This window comes from Sphaeramia orbicularis, chromosome 6, assembly GCF_902148855.1.
Source record: "Sphaeramia orbicularis chromosome 6, fSphaOr1.1, whole genome shotgun sequence".
NCBI classification, from domain to species: domain Eukaryota; kingdom Metazoa; phylum Chordata; class Actinopteri; order Kurtiformes; family Apogonidae; genus Sphaeramia; species Sphaeramia orbicularis.
This window is the reverse complement of record NC_043962.1, coordinates 25,577,831-25,598,487: the sequence shown is the minus strand read 5'-3', so window position 1 is coordinate 25,598,487 and position 20,657 is coordinate 25,577,831. Positions and strand designations below refer to the sequence as shown.

The 20,657-nt window shown below is 40.8% G+C and overlaps 1 protein-coding gene across 1 annotated transcript in view; it reads right to left on the bottom strand.

The window, feature by feature from the left end:
* wwox (WW domain containing oxidoreductase) overlaps window positions 1-20,657 on the bottom strand; it is a 140,927-nt gene that overhangs the window by 80,723 nt on the left and 39,547 nt on the right. Inside the window, exons 7-8 of the mRNA XM_030136508.1 lie at window positions 16,506-16,691; window positions 12,570-12,834 (exon numbers count right to left, since the gene is read on the bottom strand). Coding sequence (XP_029992368.1) covers window positions 12,570-12,834; window positions 16,506-16,691 — 451 coding nt within the window. The remainder of the gene's footprint in view (window positions 1-12,569; window positions 12,835-16,505; window positions 16,692-20,657) is intronic.

Sequence of the window (20,657 nt, the reverse complement as noted above, 5' to 3'; positions counted from 1 at the left end):
GTTGGCAGAGCTCTGTCTCTGATTCACCCACAGCGTGCCCTCTGGCTTAACAGGCTGGCACAAGGACACGAAGCAGAGTTGAGAGACGAGGGCAAGGCGGGAAGCGTGGCGCTCTGGAGAAATAGAGTCATATATTACCGCAAAGAAAGTTATTTTAGACTAGGTGAGCGGTTTGAGTTAATTTGCGGCACAGATGACGGTTTTAGGCCCGTGGTTTTTGTGAGCAAGGCAGAAAATGTGAGATTGGAGCTCTGCTGGATCCAAGTGAGTCTGGAGAAGAAAGGTAGAGTGAGACACACATAAGGCCTCACCTTGAAGAACCACTGACCCCACACACCTTTATTGCATCTCCAATTAGAGGATAGGGAGGGAGGACAGGAGAGATACAGAGTGGGAGAGACAGAAAGAGAGAAAGAAAGAGTGGGAGAGATGTATTTTCATAAATGTAGTTCCATAAAGAGCACTGACCCAAATGGCATTCAGTAATTCTTCCCTGTGCCAGAGGAGGTGGGATAATCAGAAACTTCATCAAGCTCGCTCCTTCCTTCTCTCCTTCTCTGAGACTGCAACACCTCCTACTGTCCCACCCTCTGCTGGAACCTCTTAAACAAAATTCATGTGTATTAACTACATAACATATACGGTGCATCCAGAACACGCATCAAAGAACATCCTTCTATCCCCCCTTCATCGCTTCATTTTAATTAAACAAGTTTCTTCCACTCAGAGTCTCGCCATCTCTCATCTCTTTGATCTGTTCTTATCCAGCTTGCAGTGAAAGAAACACTCCTTCACCACTTTGAGAAACTTGTGTGTTTGATTCCGACGACTTCAGTTGGTACAGCGTTTATCCAGCGTACACAAAAATGCATCACAGCACTTGCAGAAAAAAATTACAGAAAACAGAAAAAAAAAAAAAGAGTCCCTTTGACAAACACTACACTATAACTACAACCCCTTATGGTCTATATGGGTCTACTAATAAAAGCAGAACAAATTCCTTTTTGAAACTGTTCAATAAATTCAAATCTGTCTTCATGACAATGTTGGCAATACATATCAAATCTGTCAGTGCTCTGTTGAGATGGATATGGGAGGGCAGAAATCTGAAAGAAAATAATACAATTAAAGTGTGTCTCAAGCACCAAGTTCCCATCGATCCATTCGCTCTCTTTTCCAATACGCTATGGACTTAACATGGACTTATTCTTTCTTAAGCACAACTGGGACTGCTCCCTCCCCCCAGGGTGCAACACGCACACAATGCTTCAAAAGAACATTTTGTTTATATGTTCAATACCAGAAACATCAATAAAATTATCCAATCATTAATTTCCTATCCAATACAAATTTAATGCAGAGCCACGGAGTAGCCAGCTCATATCCAATAAGGACATCTATCCCCAATCGCTCAGTTCTGTGCTACACATTACACACACACTCACTCACATATCAATGGGACTGTCCCTAAAACTGCTATTCCTCACAGACAGACTCAATACAACGGAGAGGGAAGTGAAGAAAAGAGCAAATAAGGAGGACGGGAGTAGAGGTGAAGAAAAATTAGGGGAGGGGGTGTATTTTTTCTTAAGAACAACAATCAGGATGACAGTCTTGACATTTGATGGTAGGATGAAGCACCTTGCATGTTCTGGTGTGTTCAGAAAGTGTGAAAGATAAGAGTGTTGGGGAAAAAAATTAAAGGAAGAGCAAAAAAACTACAAATGCTGGGAAGTTTGAGTGTGATGAAAGTACTTTTTGAAAGAAACTCAAAACATTTAAGAAGAAAAAAATCCTCCTAGTTACTCTTTAAAAAAGTTAGCTAGCCTTTATTTGGATGGCTATTTACAAAAGCAATAAACAAAACAAAAATCTTCTTCTTGTCATTGGATTGTTTTGGACCTTTTTTCCTCTATTCTAAAATGTCTGTTTCATCATGATTTGACTGTGATTTGAGCTCTCTGACTTTCCAATCAGCGAGCTCATTCCTGATAAAATTCAAGATCAATGGCAGGTACAGCACTTCTATGCTCTGTGATTAAAATCTATAGCTCTCTGTTGCATGTGATTAGGAAATGCATGGATGTGATATCAGTATTGAATATCATACAGGTACTGAACCCTGCTGAACTCATACCCACTATAACCCTAGACCTGATACATGTCAAATGGAGCTGTGAGCTGCATGTGTGTTTAACATGTTAGAGCTGGTAAGATGACACGCGAGCCAGGGTTCACAGGTCAAGTAGAGTCAAACCAGGTAGGCGATTGGCTGATCAGGTCTGAGTGTAATGACTAATCAATGGTTGAATGCATTAGCCTAATCTAATGGGCCAGGTGGGAGAGGACAACGGTAGACGCATGGAACACATGATTGAGCACAACATGCAACAGCAACGCAATCAATAACACATAGAGTGGTCTAACCCCAGGGGGGGTCCCCACTACTGGTGCGACCTGCTCCACATGCATTTAGGAGGCACTCTGTATGTGCGTATGTGTGTAAATATGTATGGTTGGTTGGTTAGGGGAGGACAGAAAAGGAACCAAGCTGTTTTAGTCTGATTGATTGGATTATGAAATGAAATGAGGGAAATCAAAACCTTTTGTTTCAGGCCAGCACTCTCCCACCGTTTGTTTTTTACCTCCTCGGAGAGAGTGAAGCACTAAAAAAAATACATTAAAATCTATAAAATCCAAATTGAGAAGGAAGTTTATTTCACAAAAATGTGTAACTCAAGAACAGAATCATTCAGTCGATTAAATCAATACCTGAATTTGATCTAGACTCATGACTAAGTGATGAGTCTCATGTGAATATCAGGGTTATGCACATCTCTGACCTTTAATAGATACATTTTAATGCAGAATAATAATAATCTCCTTTATCCGATTAGATTGGTTGAGCCTGTTGACTGTTTTAGATGCTGAAAATAATTGTTTCAGGTTTGTTTTTCTATGATTTTAAAGGCTGCTCTGTGAGATTTATGTACTCTATGTGCATATATTTTTGATTGTTGGTTTCTTTATTATTTTCTCCATTTGATTGTTCACTAAAAAGACTTTGATTAGTTTACCTACTACAAACAGTTTTATAAAAGAAACAAATCAACTCACATGACGTGTTGCATTTTGTTATTATATGCAAAACCTGCAGAATTTGAAAAAAAAACTTCTTTTATTGTTCATCACCTCTGTAAAAGCTGGTAATACATTGGTCAAGTCACAGAGAGATCAGACATGAAGAAATAAACTGAGAGAGACAGACAGAGAGAGTGAAAGAAAGAGAGAGAGGCAGAGATGGCGAGATGACAAGTTAGGGACAAGAGCCAGTCAGAGCAGAGGACAGGGCTGGGTCAATACTTGCAGCACATACTGCTGACACTGCACCACTCAACACACACACAAACACACAGTATTCACAAGGCACACAAGCACACAAACACACATTTTCACATGGGCATGTACACAAAAGATAGAGAGATATCAGACCAATCACTCAGATGATGTCAATATTTCAGGGGGAAAACACAAAATCCAAGTGTGTTTGTTCATAGGAGGAAGCCACTTCAGCCTTTAAGGAACTTTGACAAACTGAATTACATTTTCACAACACCTGTCCTGCTCCTTCATCTTTCCTATATATGAAGGAGATACAAAAATATCATCCTAGTTATTATTGTGTAATAGTCATTTTTAAATCACAAATGAAAATGTATAAGAAGTTTAGATGCACTTAAATGAACACTTTACCCAAATGTAGAAAATATAGACCAGCTGTTGTTTGTCTTATCTTTAGTGGTGACAGTTGATGGATAGTTTTGGTTTTATGTGATCATGTTTTCTTATAATATCGTTTTAAAGCAAATGTCCTTTTGTGTTAGTGACAGTCGACAGAAACAAAGAGAAAAAGTAATAATAAGAAAATTGCTTTGCATATATAAGCTATATATATTTGTTTTAAGTGCACGTTTCCTATTTTTCTGTGGCCATGCCATTCACTATTTTTTTATTTACATTCACTTTAACTTTGCACTGGTTTTGTGATTGTACATGTGTGTGTATGCGGTAAAAGAGAGGTGTGTGATAGAGCCTCTCCATCTTTGAAATGAATTAGCGTGCAGTGCCTTATTGAGTGAGGTGCAGTGTTTAAGTGAAACTGATGAGAGATGTGTGAGCAGCGAGAACCGGGCTATAAGTATGTGGATGGGGTCACAGGTTAATCCCTATTGATTTACTCCACCGTCTGCATATAGCCACGCAGGAAGACAAGGAAAGAGAGGCCTGCTTTACCAGCTATCACTGAGCACAAACGTGGGATAGAAATTGCTGCCCGCACATACCTACATCTGTTAACCGATGCTAAGTAGGATAAGGATGAGAAAATTAGGTATCGTTTAATCTCTAAATAGCTTTTGATTGCAGAACATGACCTCTTGAGGATCGATGAGAGATATGATCGTTGGCTTCACGTGATCAGCTGTGCTCTTCTTTATTTGGCAGAAGAATAGAAAATAAAAATAGTTTTTCGACACAGGAGAACATAAATAAAGAAATGAAACCACACGTCAATGTGATGACACATTTAAACGCTACCTTGAAATTGTAAAATCCAGCAAACCCCCATCAGACTAACGAACTAGGCTGAAGTGTGTTTGATGAGAACCCCGGACAAAGCTGTGTATATAAACAAGCTCTTCACAATCTCACCCCAGAGGAGGAAAGGTGAAATATTACATTAATATGAACAACTATTAATAATAAGCCCCCCCCCCCCTCTCCCCACCTCTTACCCCATCACTCCTTTTCCCTCCATCTCTATCTCCCTCCTTCTCTCTTTCTCTCTCTGCCTCTAATCCTATCATGCGGGCAATAAGTGTATGCACCATGAGCACATTTAATTTCTGCGGTTGGTTTTCAGCGAGCCCAGAGGTGAGCCTTAATAAGGATCAATGGCACTTTATCTGGGACAGCACCCACTTCACAGCATGCAAATTACACAGCAACCCTTAAAAAGAAATGGATTTAATTAAAAATGTAGAACCCGGGCTCTGGAAAATTCAATTAAAGGATTATGCAAAGGTTGGCTAGCTTTTTGTGTTGCAGTTCCTGCTTCTATAATGAGCTTTCATATTAAAATCAATAGGTAATCGTGGGCTGGGGATCGGCCTGCTATGTACATTTTTGAATCAATTTGAAAAATAGTCCATCGCTCCATGTCACAACAAAGAGGGGAGGGAGCGGTGGTTTGTGTGTGTCGAAATGGGGGGTAAGTGGAAGGAAAAACAGTAGGAGTAGATGGGTGAAATAGGGGTGATAGGTTACATCTTTCTCCCTCTCTGAGGGTCACAGAAAAAGCTCTGAAGCTGTAAAAGAAAGACAAACAGGAGGAGAGGGTAAGTGAGTAAGGATGTCTCTGGCCAGGTCAGTTCTGGCTCTTGGCCTGTTCTGATCCCTTCTATTAGAGAGAGGGTCCCTTGGCAACGAGGGTCTAGCTGGCTCTGACCTGTGGCTCTGGGTAATTTAGCCCAACCCCAACTCAGACTCAGCCCAGACTCAGACAACCCGACTGGGAGACGTCCTAATGGCCTCCCTGAGTGTCTGGAGCTGGAGAAGCAGAGAGGTTGTAGTTGTGACTTTGAGTAACATTTCATCACAAAAAACTCAGTCTGTCAGTGAAAGACATGAAAAAAATCTGTGGCAATTCCAGCAAACACCACCCATAAAGTATAAAATAAAAACGGAAAAACTGAAGCTTTATCGCACACAAGTCTAACCACAAGACTGGTACTTTCTTCTTTAACTTCTTCCGATTTCAACAGGGATATTGTTTATGTCTCCTTCACACTCATGTTGTATAACTGTACGCAGGCAGGAGGGGTGAATGACTGACTGCATACAGTAGCAGACTGTCAGCATTTGATTGGTTCTTTATTGATCCAGACACGCTCTCCATCACATCAACTCATCCACAATAAACCATTTACACAGTTTTCCTGTGCAATGGACCGCATAACCAGGCCTCAGGCCATCTCTGTTCACCCAGTGTGTGTGTGAGTGTGTGTGTGCATGGGTTTGTGTGTGCGCGTGTCTCAGCATGTGTGTGTTTTCTTTAATGAATGGTATCTCTGCGGACAATAATCCCTGTAACAGGATTGGGCAGGAACACACATGTCAATACAGCCAAATAGGATTGTATGCTTTTATCCATCCCCACACCAACATGTCTTTCTCTCCTTATGTCTCTCTTCCTTATATGACTCTCTTTCTCTCTCATACATACGTATTGCAGGAGCACAGCAGGGGATATCTGGCAGGAATATCACATTCATTACATCTAATTCCTCAGAAATGATCTCAAACTTGGCCTCTAAAGAAAATCTGTGCATCATCAGAGAGGTTCACTTTGACTATGTGAACTTTATACCAATTGGCATAATATGTAATATTCTGTCTACACCACTGAGGAGAAAACCTACAGAGTGTCTCAAGTCAGACTGGAGCTGCCCCCTCCTGTGTAGCTCCTAATCATCCAAGAGGACTCTATTACAAGGGCCTGGCAGCTCATCTAACCCCACAGAGGAGAAGGGGGGCCAGCGGGGAGATTGGGACCTCTGCTCCTCTTTCATTCCACATGGCTGAGCACCACACATGCAACACACAAGCGCACACACACACACACACACACACACAGGTTGCCTGGTTGCGCAGCAGAGCCTCTGTGTGCTACACCAAACAGCAGAGCACCTGACCTTATGTCTGTCTGCAGGAGAGAAACTGATAAAGAACACTGAAGTAACAGCGGCTGCTGTGCTCACATACAGCTCCAACCCCAGTGCATGTCTGTTAGATGGTAATGCTGATGTCTTCATTGCAGGTCGTGTCTCTGGGGTTAACCCCCAAGGTGCAGGATAGACTCAGAGTAGGCAAGGCTCAGCAGAGGAGGCCCTGCTGGTCCCACTACTCCTGACTGAACAACCGTTCCTCTAATATAGCCCCGATCGCTGGTGCTTGGTCAAAAGTTCAGCCTGTGCATATGTAAAAAGGTGGCCTGGTGCCCGAGGCAGGATCCTGGGTAAAATAATCATGCTAAAACGCTAAGAAGCATGGGACTGAGCGAGGGCGCTGATGAAACCAGCCCCTGGGGTAACTGAGGTGTCTGATTGGACCGACGAAGCCTTTTAGGCCTGTGCCCATAACACCCCTCTCCCCTCACTCTCCCCATTATAGTAGGTGATGAGGAAGTGGAGCCACTACCCACACTGATCTCCATGCAGCTCAGTACTGTCTGTGCCTATAGTTAAGGTATAGATTTGATGAGTATAGGCTAAGCCCAGCTGCTCGGAGCCTGAGGGTACACTGTTCTTGAGGGAGCAATCAGTCAGTCAACAAAATGTCACAGGGTCAGCATTACAGTGTGACAGGACGGTGACAACTTCACAAAGGTTACAGCCCAACTAATAACTGCAGCATTCACAGAAATATGCTATGCTATAATAATGTTGTTTATGATGTATCCAATATTGGGTGTTACACCAGATGAACTAGTAAACCAGTTCCAATTTCCTTTATGGTATGACTGTTTTATTATACCACCATACCATAACATATAATATTTTTGCTGCCAGATGTGCTATGGTATTATATGGTATGTGCTATAGTATTAATATTCTTAGACCTTTATAACACAATGAATTACATCCCACAACTCCAAACAATCCAGTCCTGCTATAGATGCTAAGTGGTTAGCATATGTATTTATATTAAAGTTATGTTTTTGCTATGAACTGCATCTGTTTCATACATAACAACTGCTTCAGCTATTGTATGACTTAGTTGTATATAATAATCAAATCAGTCATAGCAGGATGAATTTTTACCAGTAAATGACCTCCAGATCGTAACAATAAGCCACAAACCTACATGCAAAATGTTAATAAATAAATAAAGATACGATGACAGTGATGGAACATGAAACTGCCAAAATCAAAGTGCATCATCCGGTAACTTTGGCAGCATGTAAGATCTAATGAAACAGCATGAAAGGCCTGAAAATCTCACTGTCTTATAAATCAGATAAATCCACCTAGATCGGTGTCAATCAGTTTTGGAGCATTAAACTGCTGCAACTCTACACTGTGATAACAGCTGGTTTAGCCTCTCTCACCCTCACCCTCATTCTCATTCTCTACATACACACAGACAATATATAAATACAGACACACACACACGTATACACACCACTGCAGGCCAGATCATTTAAAGCTGATAATCACACCAAAGGACACAGGGAAAACTCCCACTCCAAACACGCTGAATTAAAGAAACAGGAGTTACAGGCCTGGTCGCACAATCTCTGATAAGTACATCAAGGCATGGGGAGGGGAACATGATGTTAGTGAGAGATAGTTTGGCTGATTAAAATGTCATGGCTCTTTATAGATGCCTTTCTCAACTCAGCAAAATGGAATCAGCTCTGTACATCAGTGGCAGAGTGGGCTGTGCTCCCTGCTAATGGAGAAGTTTCTTGCCTTTAAGTGAAACCCACAACACAAAGAATGCAAAATTGAAAAAGTCAAAATATATTTTGGTAATATGTGAATACTAGCGAAGAGATAAAACAGACAAGCTGATAAAATAGGAGAGCATGACGTGAAATTAATGATGGAGGAAAGCATGCGCATAATGTGGTGTATGGTATGGCCTGACATGACATTTCCACATCTTAACTACAATAATCAAATATCGATGAGGGATTGAGTACCACATGTGGCTCCAGGTGATTCAGGAGTCTCCGTATTATGGGTTCATGGGTGTGCTTGTCCACGTGTGTCTACTTGTGTAGGGCAACTGTATATCACTCCACCTGTGCTCCTATAAATCAAACCTGTGTTTTAAATGAGAGGATGGTTATTTGCGCAAGAACACACACGGGGGCTTTGTGATTGTTTTTTGGAGTCGACATTCTGCTTATGTTTGCATCCCAGAACAATCTCCATGGATCCCGCAAGCGTACGCAAGCAATTAAAGCGATACCATCTTCATATCCCTGCAACCAATAACTGAAATAATATCACTGTTTTATTAAGCCCTTAATGTGGGGGCAGAAGGAGTGAGGAGTGGGATTTTAAAGAGGATACACTTTCAGGGGGCCTTATCAAGCCCAGATTTAAATAAGAGCAAATGCTCAGTTTAAGGGTGTGCCAGTGTATCTGTGTGTGTCCGTGTGCGTACTGCTGTGTGTCTGTGTGTGGCCTTTATCAGACATGAGTTTTAGCTAATCGCTGTGTCAGCACACCAGAATTTAATTACTACCTCTACCTTTGTCCTTTAATATTTACTAACATCTACACTACGTTTAATTAACCACGTGTAGAAAAACCACTGCCCCGTTCTGGAGAAGAAACCCGCTCTGCTAATTGCATCTGTGTGCTCACATCCAAAACGTTAACACCCCTCGCTTCGACACACAAAGAACACATAAGTGTCATCCGGTTTAAATACAGCTGCAAATCATTTGATTAAAAAAAAAAAAACATGTTTAACAAATTTTGGTCCGGCAGAAAATGACACAAACCAGATTTTAAGATTGAAACAAGACAGCAAGTGATGAAAGAGAGCTCAGCAAAATGGGAGAGAAGGTAAAGAGGGGCGGAAAAAATGAGTGTTTTGTGACAGGAATAGTCAAATTGAGGAAATGTTCAGCTTGGCATTTTGTGAAAGGTGCTGAGGAGCAGTTCCTCTCATCTCTCATCCTATGTCAGAGGAGGGAGAGACAAATGACAGCCCGAGGCCTTGTGTCTGTCAAACATGATGGATCAGAATAACGCTCCACTAAAACTCCACAACGCTGCCTTTCAACACATCACATTTTCCCTTCAGTGCAAACACTAAATTGATAAAGTATGAAGAGTTGCTAATGGAAAGATGTAATAGTCAAAGTAAAGCATATATTAGGAGGCTATATGGAGCCCAAAGGGTAGAGTACTGCTATCCATTGAAAACTCTTTTATAGCAGAAGACACAGCGTAGAGTAAGATAAATCAGTGTTTTATTCCTCATATCCCACAGTGTGTGAGGGTTGAGTTGATTTCATATACCTACATACATGTGCTACAAACACTGTACAACAATCACAGTGATTTATTGCACATTCAGACACAAAACATTCACTACTCTGCGCTTCACTGCACAGTGCTAAACACAGAATACCTAAGAAATCTTTCACCAAATATCTAAGGAACTCACTGCATCTAATTGAAAGCATTTCAGAACTTTTTTTGTAAATAACTCTGATGTAAATATTACATACATAATAAAAACTTGTTAACAGAACAGACAACCTCTAAAAGTCTGCACGGATGAAAAAACAACTAAATAGGGAAACACTGCTTTGCTGTACTTGCCACTGCAAAGCTTTTTGACAATCTAAATGCACCGTCCATCACTCTAATGAACCTTTACAAGATCACTAAGAATATGGACGAAGCTCTGCATCTTCCCCACAGGGCCAGCTACTTTTACATCCTTTGAGTGTTGTTTTGGGCTGTTCTCTTCCGCCCCTGTTAGCTGTTTTCACAAGACACTTAGCAGATGAAAAACTATAAACTTAATGATCAAGTTGTTCTGATATCAGGTACACTTAAACACTAAAGCAATGTGTACCTTAAAGACAATTTTCTACTGGCAAACACAAAGGTTGTTCCAGATCATGATGTGGTTTCTCTAACATTCCTATGGAAGCACTACAAACAAGGTACTAGTGCTGACTCATAAACAGCATTTTCATCATAATTGTGATAAGAACACATGCAATAAGTACATCACAGAAGACAGTGTAAAATGTAATGAATGTACAGTGCAAACAGACTCAGCAACTTTGACAACCCCTGAGAAGAAGGAAGGAAAGACCTTTCATGCATATGAATGCACCTAGGGTTACAGGGGGAACCCAACTGCACACACCTTCAAGACAAACTGTCAATCCTCTGAGTAGGCCTAGTTGGACCTCTCTCAAATGTTGCCTGTGAGAGATATTCTTTTACTGCATCTCTACTCTTAAGACAGGTTTCCGCAAAACAAGGTGAGGTCAGTCCGATAATATGAGTTAGATCTTAGCGTAACATTTCTGGTAATCGTTTCTCCTGATGGGAATGGGATATATGGTAAAAACATATTTGGCAGAGAGGTTATTATCTCAGTACTGTAGAGTACATGTCTGTATAGGAATAAAGATGTGAGTTTGCACAGTGCATTTACTGTAACCTAATAGTCACAGTACACAGGATCTGGAATATCGCCTACTTGGTGAGAGGATAGAGGAATGGTCTCTCAGAGTTATATAAACAGTGACAGGAGGAAGAGGAAAACAAACCACAGAATATCTCTCTATCAGTGAAACCCAGACTCTTTCTCTGAGCCCCGAGCACTCAGCAGATCAGCCCCTCTCCATCCTTTTCCTCTCCTTTCTCCCAGGAACGTGCCAAGAGAAATATCGTATATTGTCCGAGTACACGACACATCAGAGTCAGAGACCAAGAAAAGAGTGTGGTAAACTCACTAATTTGTTTTTGGAGGATAGCAATAGCCAGTTGAAACAAAATGATTCTGGTGAATACCTACATTTAACCCATAAAGACCCAGTACCACTTTTGTATCAGTTCCCAAATGAATTTTTCTCTCCATTTAACCTTTCCAAAGTGATTTATCACCATTTATTATAGTATTATCCTCTGTACTTTGCATGTTTTCAGTGATTTCTGGTATTTTCTTATATTTAATTTACTTATTACGTAGATGTTCATAATAGTTGTTGTTGTAAATTAAAGTTAGGGTTATAATATTAAAAAACAGAGGCAACTGAAGAAAAAGTGACTTGTTCAGCTAAGATATACTGAACATGAAAATACGTGTCTACAACTGCTGTCATTGATCCAACTCCCTGGGTTTTAAAAAGTGGTGAATCAATGTTGTAGAAGATGACGGTGTTTCCACGTTCACTATGGAGCCTCTGAACGTCCAAATGGGTCATATCTGATAACCATGAAAAAATGACATCAAAATGTTACACCAATTATTTACATGTATTGATAGGACTAGTGGATCATCAGTTATTACCTCCACCAAGAATGGCGGAGGTTATGTTTTCACTGGGGTTTGTCTGTTTGTTTGTCTGTTTGTTAGCAAGATAACTCAAAAAGTTATGGACAGATTTGGATGAAATTTTCAAGAAATGTTGATATTGGCACAAGGAACAAATTATTAAATTTTGGTGGTGGTGATCGGGGTGGGGGGGACGACACATTTTGATGAAATTTTCAAGAAATGATGCTGGTACAAGGAACAAATGATTAATTTTTGGTGGTGATCGGGGGGGGGGGGGGGGGGGGGGCTGATCTGCCTTGGCGGAGGTCTGCGCTCTCTGAGTGCTTTTCTAGTTAAACATGTTATCTCAGTAGATGGTTTTGGTCGCTGGTGCATGTTTGGGTCTTTATAGGTTAAAGTATCTCGGTTGGCAACATGGTTTGTTTGTGTAGTTACAAGAACACACAATACTTCAAACTTCTTACCATAGATTTGGTGAAAGGTCTGGCCAGTGTGAAGAGAAAGGTCATCAGCCACCAGCTCCGATGAATGGAAGTGTACATCATGTTCCCAGGATGCACTGCGTTGCAGGTGACACCGTGGTGCGAGAGGCGGCGGTGGAGCTCATTGCTGAAGAGAATGTTACAGAGCTTGGCCCGATTGTAAGCAAGCATGGACCAGTAGTCTTTCTTTGATGGAGACAAAAGGGCCAAGTCCACCTTGCCACATGAGTCTAACAGGTCTGTGAACCTGAAACAGAGTCCAGATTAGGTACATTGTGAGTGTGTGTCTGTCTGTGTGTAGGCTCATGCTAGCAGATGTGTGGTGCTGGCTGCATACAAATCAAAGACGTGACATGATGTTCTTTAATTGCCTGCGACAGAGCTGTTAAACTCCAGATGTTTGACAAGGCCCCTTAAACATTACACTACTTGTTGTGTTATTATGCAGTCACACAGCAATATCACAATACACGGGCACAAAAACCACACTCTCAGTCTGTTGTGTGTGTTTGTGTGTGGGAAAGAGCAGCTCCAAACCAGTGGAACACATCCTACATATTAATCCAGTCATTAGAAAACAACCAATCAAAATGTCACCTGGTTTCCTTGTTGTGATTTTACAAGCTGGCTGCCTCTTGTTTACTGTCGCCTTCCGCAACATCCTTGCTTGGCTAAATTACAACATCTGCAGGCTTTTCATTTCATGTGCTGCAACTTCATAACTACTTTATCAAGTAGAGGCTGATAAATCAATTGCCTGAGCACCAAATGTAGTTTTTTTTCCCCCTTTAGATTTGTTCACACATTATACTTAAGTTGTGCATAATTACATCCGAATGGAGTTTCACAATCATATTAAAATCAGTGCATTGTGCCAGATGATCAACAATCTGAGGATGACAGCAAACTGGCATGATAAAATAAAGATGTTTTTCTTAATGTAAATTTCTTGTATGTATATAAAAGTACAGAACCACCTTAGATCTATTAGAGGTAATTTCATTAAGGATATTATCTCCCCTTGTTTGACCAGATCTGATTCAGTAGTAAAGCAAAGTAAACCTGTATTTGGCCAATTCCACAGTAAGCCCCTGTGTTGGAAACTGATAAACTGTCCAGCCATTACCCATGTGTCCATCTCGCCCATCCCTGTCCCTTATAGGTCAATGCTTTACCAGCAGACAAGGAGCTTAGGGAATACAATATGCTGCCAGGTCAGGGGTCACACACTGCTTGTGAGGGGAGACTAAGTGAATAAACGAGAAATCAGCTGAAACTGAAAATAACACAAACAAAAAAGGGAGTGACTTCAGTAGATGTAATATAGGTCTGAAATGAGGTGGACAGAATGGAAGATGTAATATGAGATATTGTCTGTTTTCGCTCTTTCCTTTCCCTCTAGTCGGTGTCAGTGTGAAACCGACTCTCTCTGGTCCTGCCTAAGCCCCCTTTGAAGGGGTTAAAGCCCCTGCTGATTGTAGAGGAGTGAAGGAAAGGTGAGTGTACGGGTTGGGAAGGTGGGAAAGGGGACAGGAGGGAGAGAGCGAAAGGAAGAGAAAACAACATCTGGACATTTGTGGCTTTCAACAAGTTACATGTTAGACTTTTAAGAGCTTTTTATTTTGAATGTAGTTCTCTTTCCATTTTGAGAGTTGGACATTTGTGATTCAGTGTGAATATAGGACAATACTGGATGATGGCACATATTTCCTTGTGGCTTTTACAGCAGATTTATAAATTTCCATTTGACTCTGCTGCCACTAACGACTAATTTTCTAACGACTAATCTTTCGACAAATTTTTCGATTAGTCGACTAATCTAAACGACTAATTTTTACAAAATCAAGTGTTTGTTATTTTGTTGTATCCATTATATTTTGAATACAACTACAATACAGCTATATCAATATAAAACAAATTATTAATACAATAGGCCCTTACAATTTCCAGTGCAAAGTGACTTCCAGTGAATATTTGCTTAACAGTGCAAAAATATATGGTGCAAATTTGGTCTCATATCTCTCACAATCATTTTCAGGACACTGTCAGTGAGTACTGCTGCAAATTGTGGCATACAGCCCTTCATTAGAAGGATGAATTCAGTCAGTTTACTTTGCCTACAACTGACAAAAGAGAGGAGAAAAACACACAATTAGCTTACTGATGTAGACATGGAGAGCCCGTTCCTAATATCCTATCTGGCCTTTCACCTTAACCTTCACAGCCTACTTTTGTTGGAAGCTCATTGAGTAAACTGTAATTGCAGCAGCACTACTTTATACCTAAAGTTCCTAATCTGAATGTTCTTTGGCACCACATGTAGATGCCTCAATCTTATGACATCTGTCAAAATCACATTTAAGAAGTCTTTTTTTTTTTTTTTACTTTAGACACTTTTGGGCTTTTTAAGGAGGTGTAAGAACTAAAATTCGTAGAAATCCTGCACATTTGGTCTCTTACCAGCTTTACAGTGTTTACATCTCCACAACTTGTGTGAACTCGTGGTTGCTGCAGGTCTTGCATCAATCAAATGCTGTCAATACTCTTCCCGTGACATTCTTTCTCTCATGCATTTCTTTCTCTCCCTCCTACTTTTCCTACAGCATGTAATAGCAGTGTGACCCCAAGTGAATCTGAGTGTCAAACCATCCTCTCCGCTGCTCTCTGTGCTCTCATGCATGACGGTCTGTATAACATAACTCATACGAAGGCTCCCGTAAAAGTGCTTCTGTTTGATTTGCTAGAATAACTCTGCGTATGCTCTCCTTGTCTCAGGTCACTCTGCTGAGCTCCAATCAATCACTCTGCATGGCCCTCTGACTGACTGAAGCCGGGATCAATGTCACACACACGCCCTCACTGACTCTTATACACATGGCCCAGAGCTCGGGCTCACAGATCACTACGAGACATCGTGCTTGTCTATTGTATGACAAGCTAAACAGAAGGCTATGGAGCAGAGTTGCCTCACAGAAAAGACAGACTAAAAGAAGAATAGATGGCAGGAGGAGGGAAAAGCAGGGGGCTGAGTCAGGGGGTCACACAGAAAAGAGCAGATACTTGATCAAAGTAAATTTTAGCTGATAAGTCCATCCATCATGTTGATGATACGTTTAATTTATAGTGACAGCGTGTGGAAGGAAATGAGTTTTCAGTGAGTGAGGCTGTCATGTTTGACAATACACATTAAGTCTGATCAATCAGTTTGTAGTGAAAACTGGTCTATGTCGCAGCAGTTACTGCATGAATGAATTTCAAGAGTTATTGCACTGCACTACTTTGGGATATTAGAGATTAAAGTGAGAGCAAGCCAGAATGGTAAAGTACTGTAGCTAAAGTGTAAAATAGCACAATGGTTAGCATAGTGATGGACCAGATTTGTAGGATAATTCACTAATCATAATATCAAGTACTTTACGTGAAAGCAGTCTATAGAATTCTGCCAAATTTTTGTCAACCCAACTTAAACACTGCAAAAATCTAAATCTTAAAAAGTATATTCTTCTCATTTCTAGTCAAAATATCTCATCACACTTAAAATAAGACATAATCACCTAAGGAGTAACTTGCAAGTGAGATATAAGAACTTATTTTTAGACAATATATGTTGAAAATCTTATTTCAAGAAATCTATCTTACCAAGATAATTTTCACTTGTTCCATTTGCAGATGTTTTTGCTTGAATTAAGCAAAAAAAAATATTGAATTAATAGGGAATTGCTTTAATATGTTAACTTTGTTTTTATGTCAGTTTAGTCCAGTTCATTTTTCTCTCCACTACCCCTTTGCAGCATATCTCATCAAACCCCTGAAAGTGCTGTGGGTTGTATACTTTCTTCTCTGCCATCAGTAAACACTACTAATAGTTCTCACAGTGAGACCATGAGAATATCAAAGTCTGTAGTTCACTGTCTTTACCTGTGGGACTCGGAGGATACAACCACAACACGAGCGGGAGCAGAGTGACGTAGCACATCCTGTAAACACTGGACAAGCAGGAAGTGACCTAGATGGCAGATCTGGAAAGTGGACTCCAGACCATCCTCTGTTAAACTCCAGGGCTGAGTGAACACGGCAGCATTACACACCAGAATATGCAGTGGCCTATGGGGAGAGAGTAGCAGAAAAAATCATGTTTATGTGATAATTGATTAAAAGTGAAAAAAGAGGAGACTACACAACATATTTTTTTCATAACGGGCTTCTGAAGAAATAGGCAGAGACAAATAGAAGAAATAAAAAAGAAGAAATGGTAAGAAGCAAATGCCAAGAGAGGAAACAGGGTGTCTTATTCCAGAGTGTAGTAGACTTTAGAGGTCTACAGAGACAGAGCCTCTGTAATGCTGATATGATACAGAGGTTTCCAGTGCATCTCCCCACGGCTCAGCAGGTAGCTGTAGATACTGAATACAGCTGGCTGCAATCCAAGAGCAACAACACATTGAAAAGCAATCTCAAACCGTTTCAACACACAAGGGTGGTGGAGGTAATGGGTGTTGATACAGGCTTTGTGTAACTACTCTAAGTAACCAAACCCACCAACACATCGACTGAGAAAAGCTGAGCGGAACAGCGCACAGTGAAGGAAATGCACATGCTGTGGCAAAAGTCATGATATAAAAAGCACCTGACTTTATTCGGGGGGAAGTAAAAAGGTATTTGTTTAAGTAGACACAGACACAAAAGGCTTTTCCATTCATACAGTCTTCACATGGGCAAGTGAGTAACTCCCTGCTTGCATGCAACTGAAAGGAGATTACTGGATTGGTCAGGGCAGTGAGAGATCCTTGTCGGTGACAGCGTCGCTCCAGCGAGCTCGAAACCACAGTAACACAGCCGAACAATCCAAACACACCCCACCAATTTTTAATTTCTTCCATTAGAATTAATTATGAGGCCGAAGGCAATTTGTGTACCCTGTGTTTAAGACTGCCTACTGGATTAATTAAAAACTGGATGCTGGAAAATTAATGTGTGAATTGTTATGCCTTGCTATAATGAGCCATCCCATGCTATTACATAGGAGTGTACTGTACGATCACCTTCAGGCCTCCGAACACACAAGGTTCATTAAAGAGCACAAACCAAGTCACAAGTCAACTTAAAGAATGCCATCCTCAGCATATTATAAAACAGAACACACATTTGCAATGAGATATGTAAAACTACGTAAGAAATACAACAAGGTGAGGAAGTGTGATTTAATATTATGGTAGAAAAGCACATTCTGGAATAAATGGCCTTTGCACCCTGCACATTTGACTGTTAAAACAAGATGGAAAAGTAAAACAGCAGCTTCTGACCAGTGTTCCCATGTTTAATAGAGTGTGAAGTACAGAAACATTAAGCTGTACAAAAGCAAAATTTTAGGCTCTGTCCTCTCATTACTGTGGGCTGCAAAACAACACCACGGGCATGAACTCTTCACCCAACTTTTGACGGTTGACTTAGGCTAACCTTTACATTCTTATTTCCCCCTGTTTCCTATATATACATTCACCTCCTGCAACTTGACGTGTGATGTTACTTTAAATTCAGGCAAAAAAAGCACATAATTCAAAGTATATCACAAATTTGAGATAAAAAACTCCAATAACCAACTTTTCTCTGGCCAGTAGAGCGATTTCCCCTATGCAGCTCAGATGGGCCTCCAGCGAGTCTGCTTGTAATGTAAAAGGCCTGTTAATTCAACTGCCCACCAGTTAGTCCCTCTCTCATAAGCGCAGGTCTAATGAATGTCTTTAATAGGCCTATTGCCGCTTACCACAGTCCCTTTCTCCACATTAAGACCTCACACAACACTGTGAGCACTGTGCAATCTCAGCGCTGGTCAAACGAGGGTGTTAACTACCAAACAGGGACACATCAGTTTATATATTTACTTTAAATAACCCCCCTGGGTATGACCCCTGACCTCTATGATAATGTGGGCCAGCAGGAAGAGATTGCTTGTGTGAGATGCGCTTGGACTACTGGTCATTAACAGTGCACTTTATTGGTAAAAAGGAAACTGGCACTGGCAACACACACACATATATGTACACAGTTCAACCTGATCATATTTAAACATTCACACACTACTACATATCTGTAAAAACCTGTCCCTCCATGTGGTCGATTCTGTGGACTCGTTTAAAAAGCAGCTCAAGATGTTTTATTTAGGAAAGCTTTTGGTTGATGGATTTATTCTTTTTATTTATTTTATTAAATTATCTTTATGTTGTTTTATTGCACCCATTTTATGTACGGTACTTTGAGATTTTTATCTGTGAAAAGTGCTTTATAAATAAGCTTTACTTACATACTTACAGACACAATGTAAGAATATGACAGTCACTATTAAGCAGATAAATGCAGGAATCGGGCTAATTTGATCTGGCTTGCATTTATTTACACAGACTACCCATTACATGTAATATGTTTGAAATTATACCGGGATAAAAGCTGTAAAAAAAATTACAGGTGGAAACAAATCACATGTGTTAATTACGGAACATTCAGTAGAAATTATATTAGGGGCATTCTGTCAGCGCTGTCCCCCATCAGTTACATCCCAATGAAATTGCACTGCATTCAACAATATCAATATCCAGGTAATTTCATTTCAAAGGACAGGCAATTAAAGCAGAATCGGGGTCAATGGAACACAAAGCAGCGTGAAAGCCACTGACTAAAGCACTTAAAAGCAAGGGAGTGAGAAACGAGAGAAGGAAAAGAAAAAGACTCTGATTGCATTTCACCTGTCAATGACACGCTGTTGGAGCATTATTGTGCATGTGTGTGGAAGTGTGTGTCTCGCTCTGTGTTTACCAACTGTGAATTGTCTGTGTGTTTACGTGCTTGTATGAACATATATGCATTTTGTGTGTGCGCCCTCGCGTGTGTGTGTGTGTGTGTTATGCCTGAAGACATACGTGCAGTAATAGAGTGGTGGTAGACTCAGACAGCTGCCCAGTGCCATTCACAGCTCAGAGCTCCCAGCCTCCACTCTGCTCTGTTCGCCTTCTGATGAGAATTAATGTACTCTGACGTCCCTTGGGACTCCCCCACTCCCCCCCAACAGCACAGCTAATGAAGAAATACAACCTTGCCAAAATACTGAGGTAGAGAGAGGGAGGGACACAGACAGAAAAAGACTGAGAGACGACATGAGAGAGGGGAAAAGAGAGGGAATCGGATGCAGATAAACAAATTGCGTAGAGGGACTTGCAAAAATAGGTGAGGAATTCTGGGGACAGTGGGGTTAAGAGGAGGTCAATATGCTTCAGTGTGGTTGGGAAGATACATGTAAGAGATAGGAGGAATTTATAGGACATAAGAGCGAGGGAAGCCACCGTGAGGTTTGGCTGTGACCCAAGACACGTGTCCTGGATGGCCATACCCTGCCCCAGGGCTGCTACAGGCAATGACTGCCTTGCAGCTCCCTATGGGGCTCCCCTGACACCAACATCCACACCCACACACACATATTCCCCAGCTTGCAGACCTGTGGGAGGGATGAGCAATATGGATGGCAGAAAACATGACCCCAAAATAGCAACTGCATGACCAGTCAGGAAACGCACGACACATGCTGTAAAAGCTGACCACCACAAAATAAGTGCCATAAAGTCATAAAGTCTACTTTATGTGACCAATGTCAAGCAAATTGATGCAAATACACACACCGACTCCTGGGGCCTTGTCCATATGGTGTCCATTGGTAACAGTTTGGATGTCCTCTCAGAGTGAGGAAATAATCGTGATGAATCAGGGAATTGGTGTCAAAAAAAAAAAAAAAACTTATGTCCTCATCGGCACTTCTTTATGGTTGTATATATCTTTTCTTCCCCCCGAATAGACTAAAAAAGGCTTCCGTTTGTGAGTAGATTGGCGTGACACTACAAATTTTGTTCATGTGAAAGCAGCTTTCCGGTCGATCTATGTATTGGCCGTTGGACTTTCTGTTCAGAAACATACACTGAAAAACAAAAAAAAAACAAGTGGCTATATGATTTTCATGTTAAAATGCAAAACTGAAATTGAACTGAATTGTTTTTCTTTATGGATGATGATTAAATTGTTTTAAAT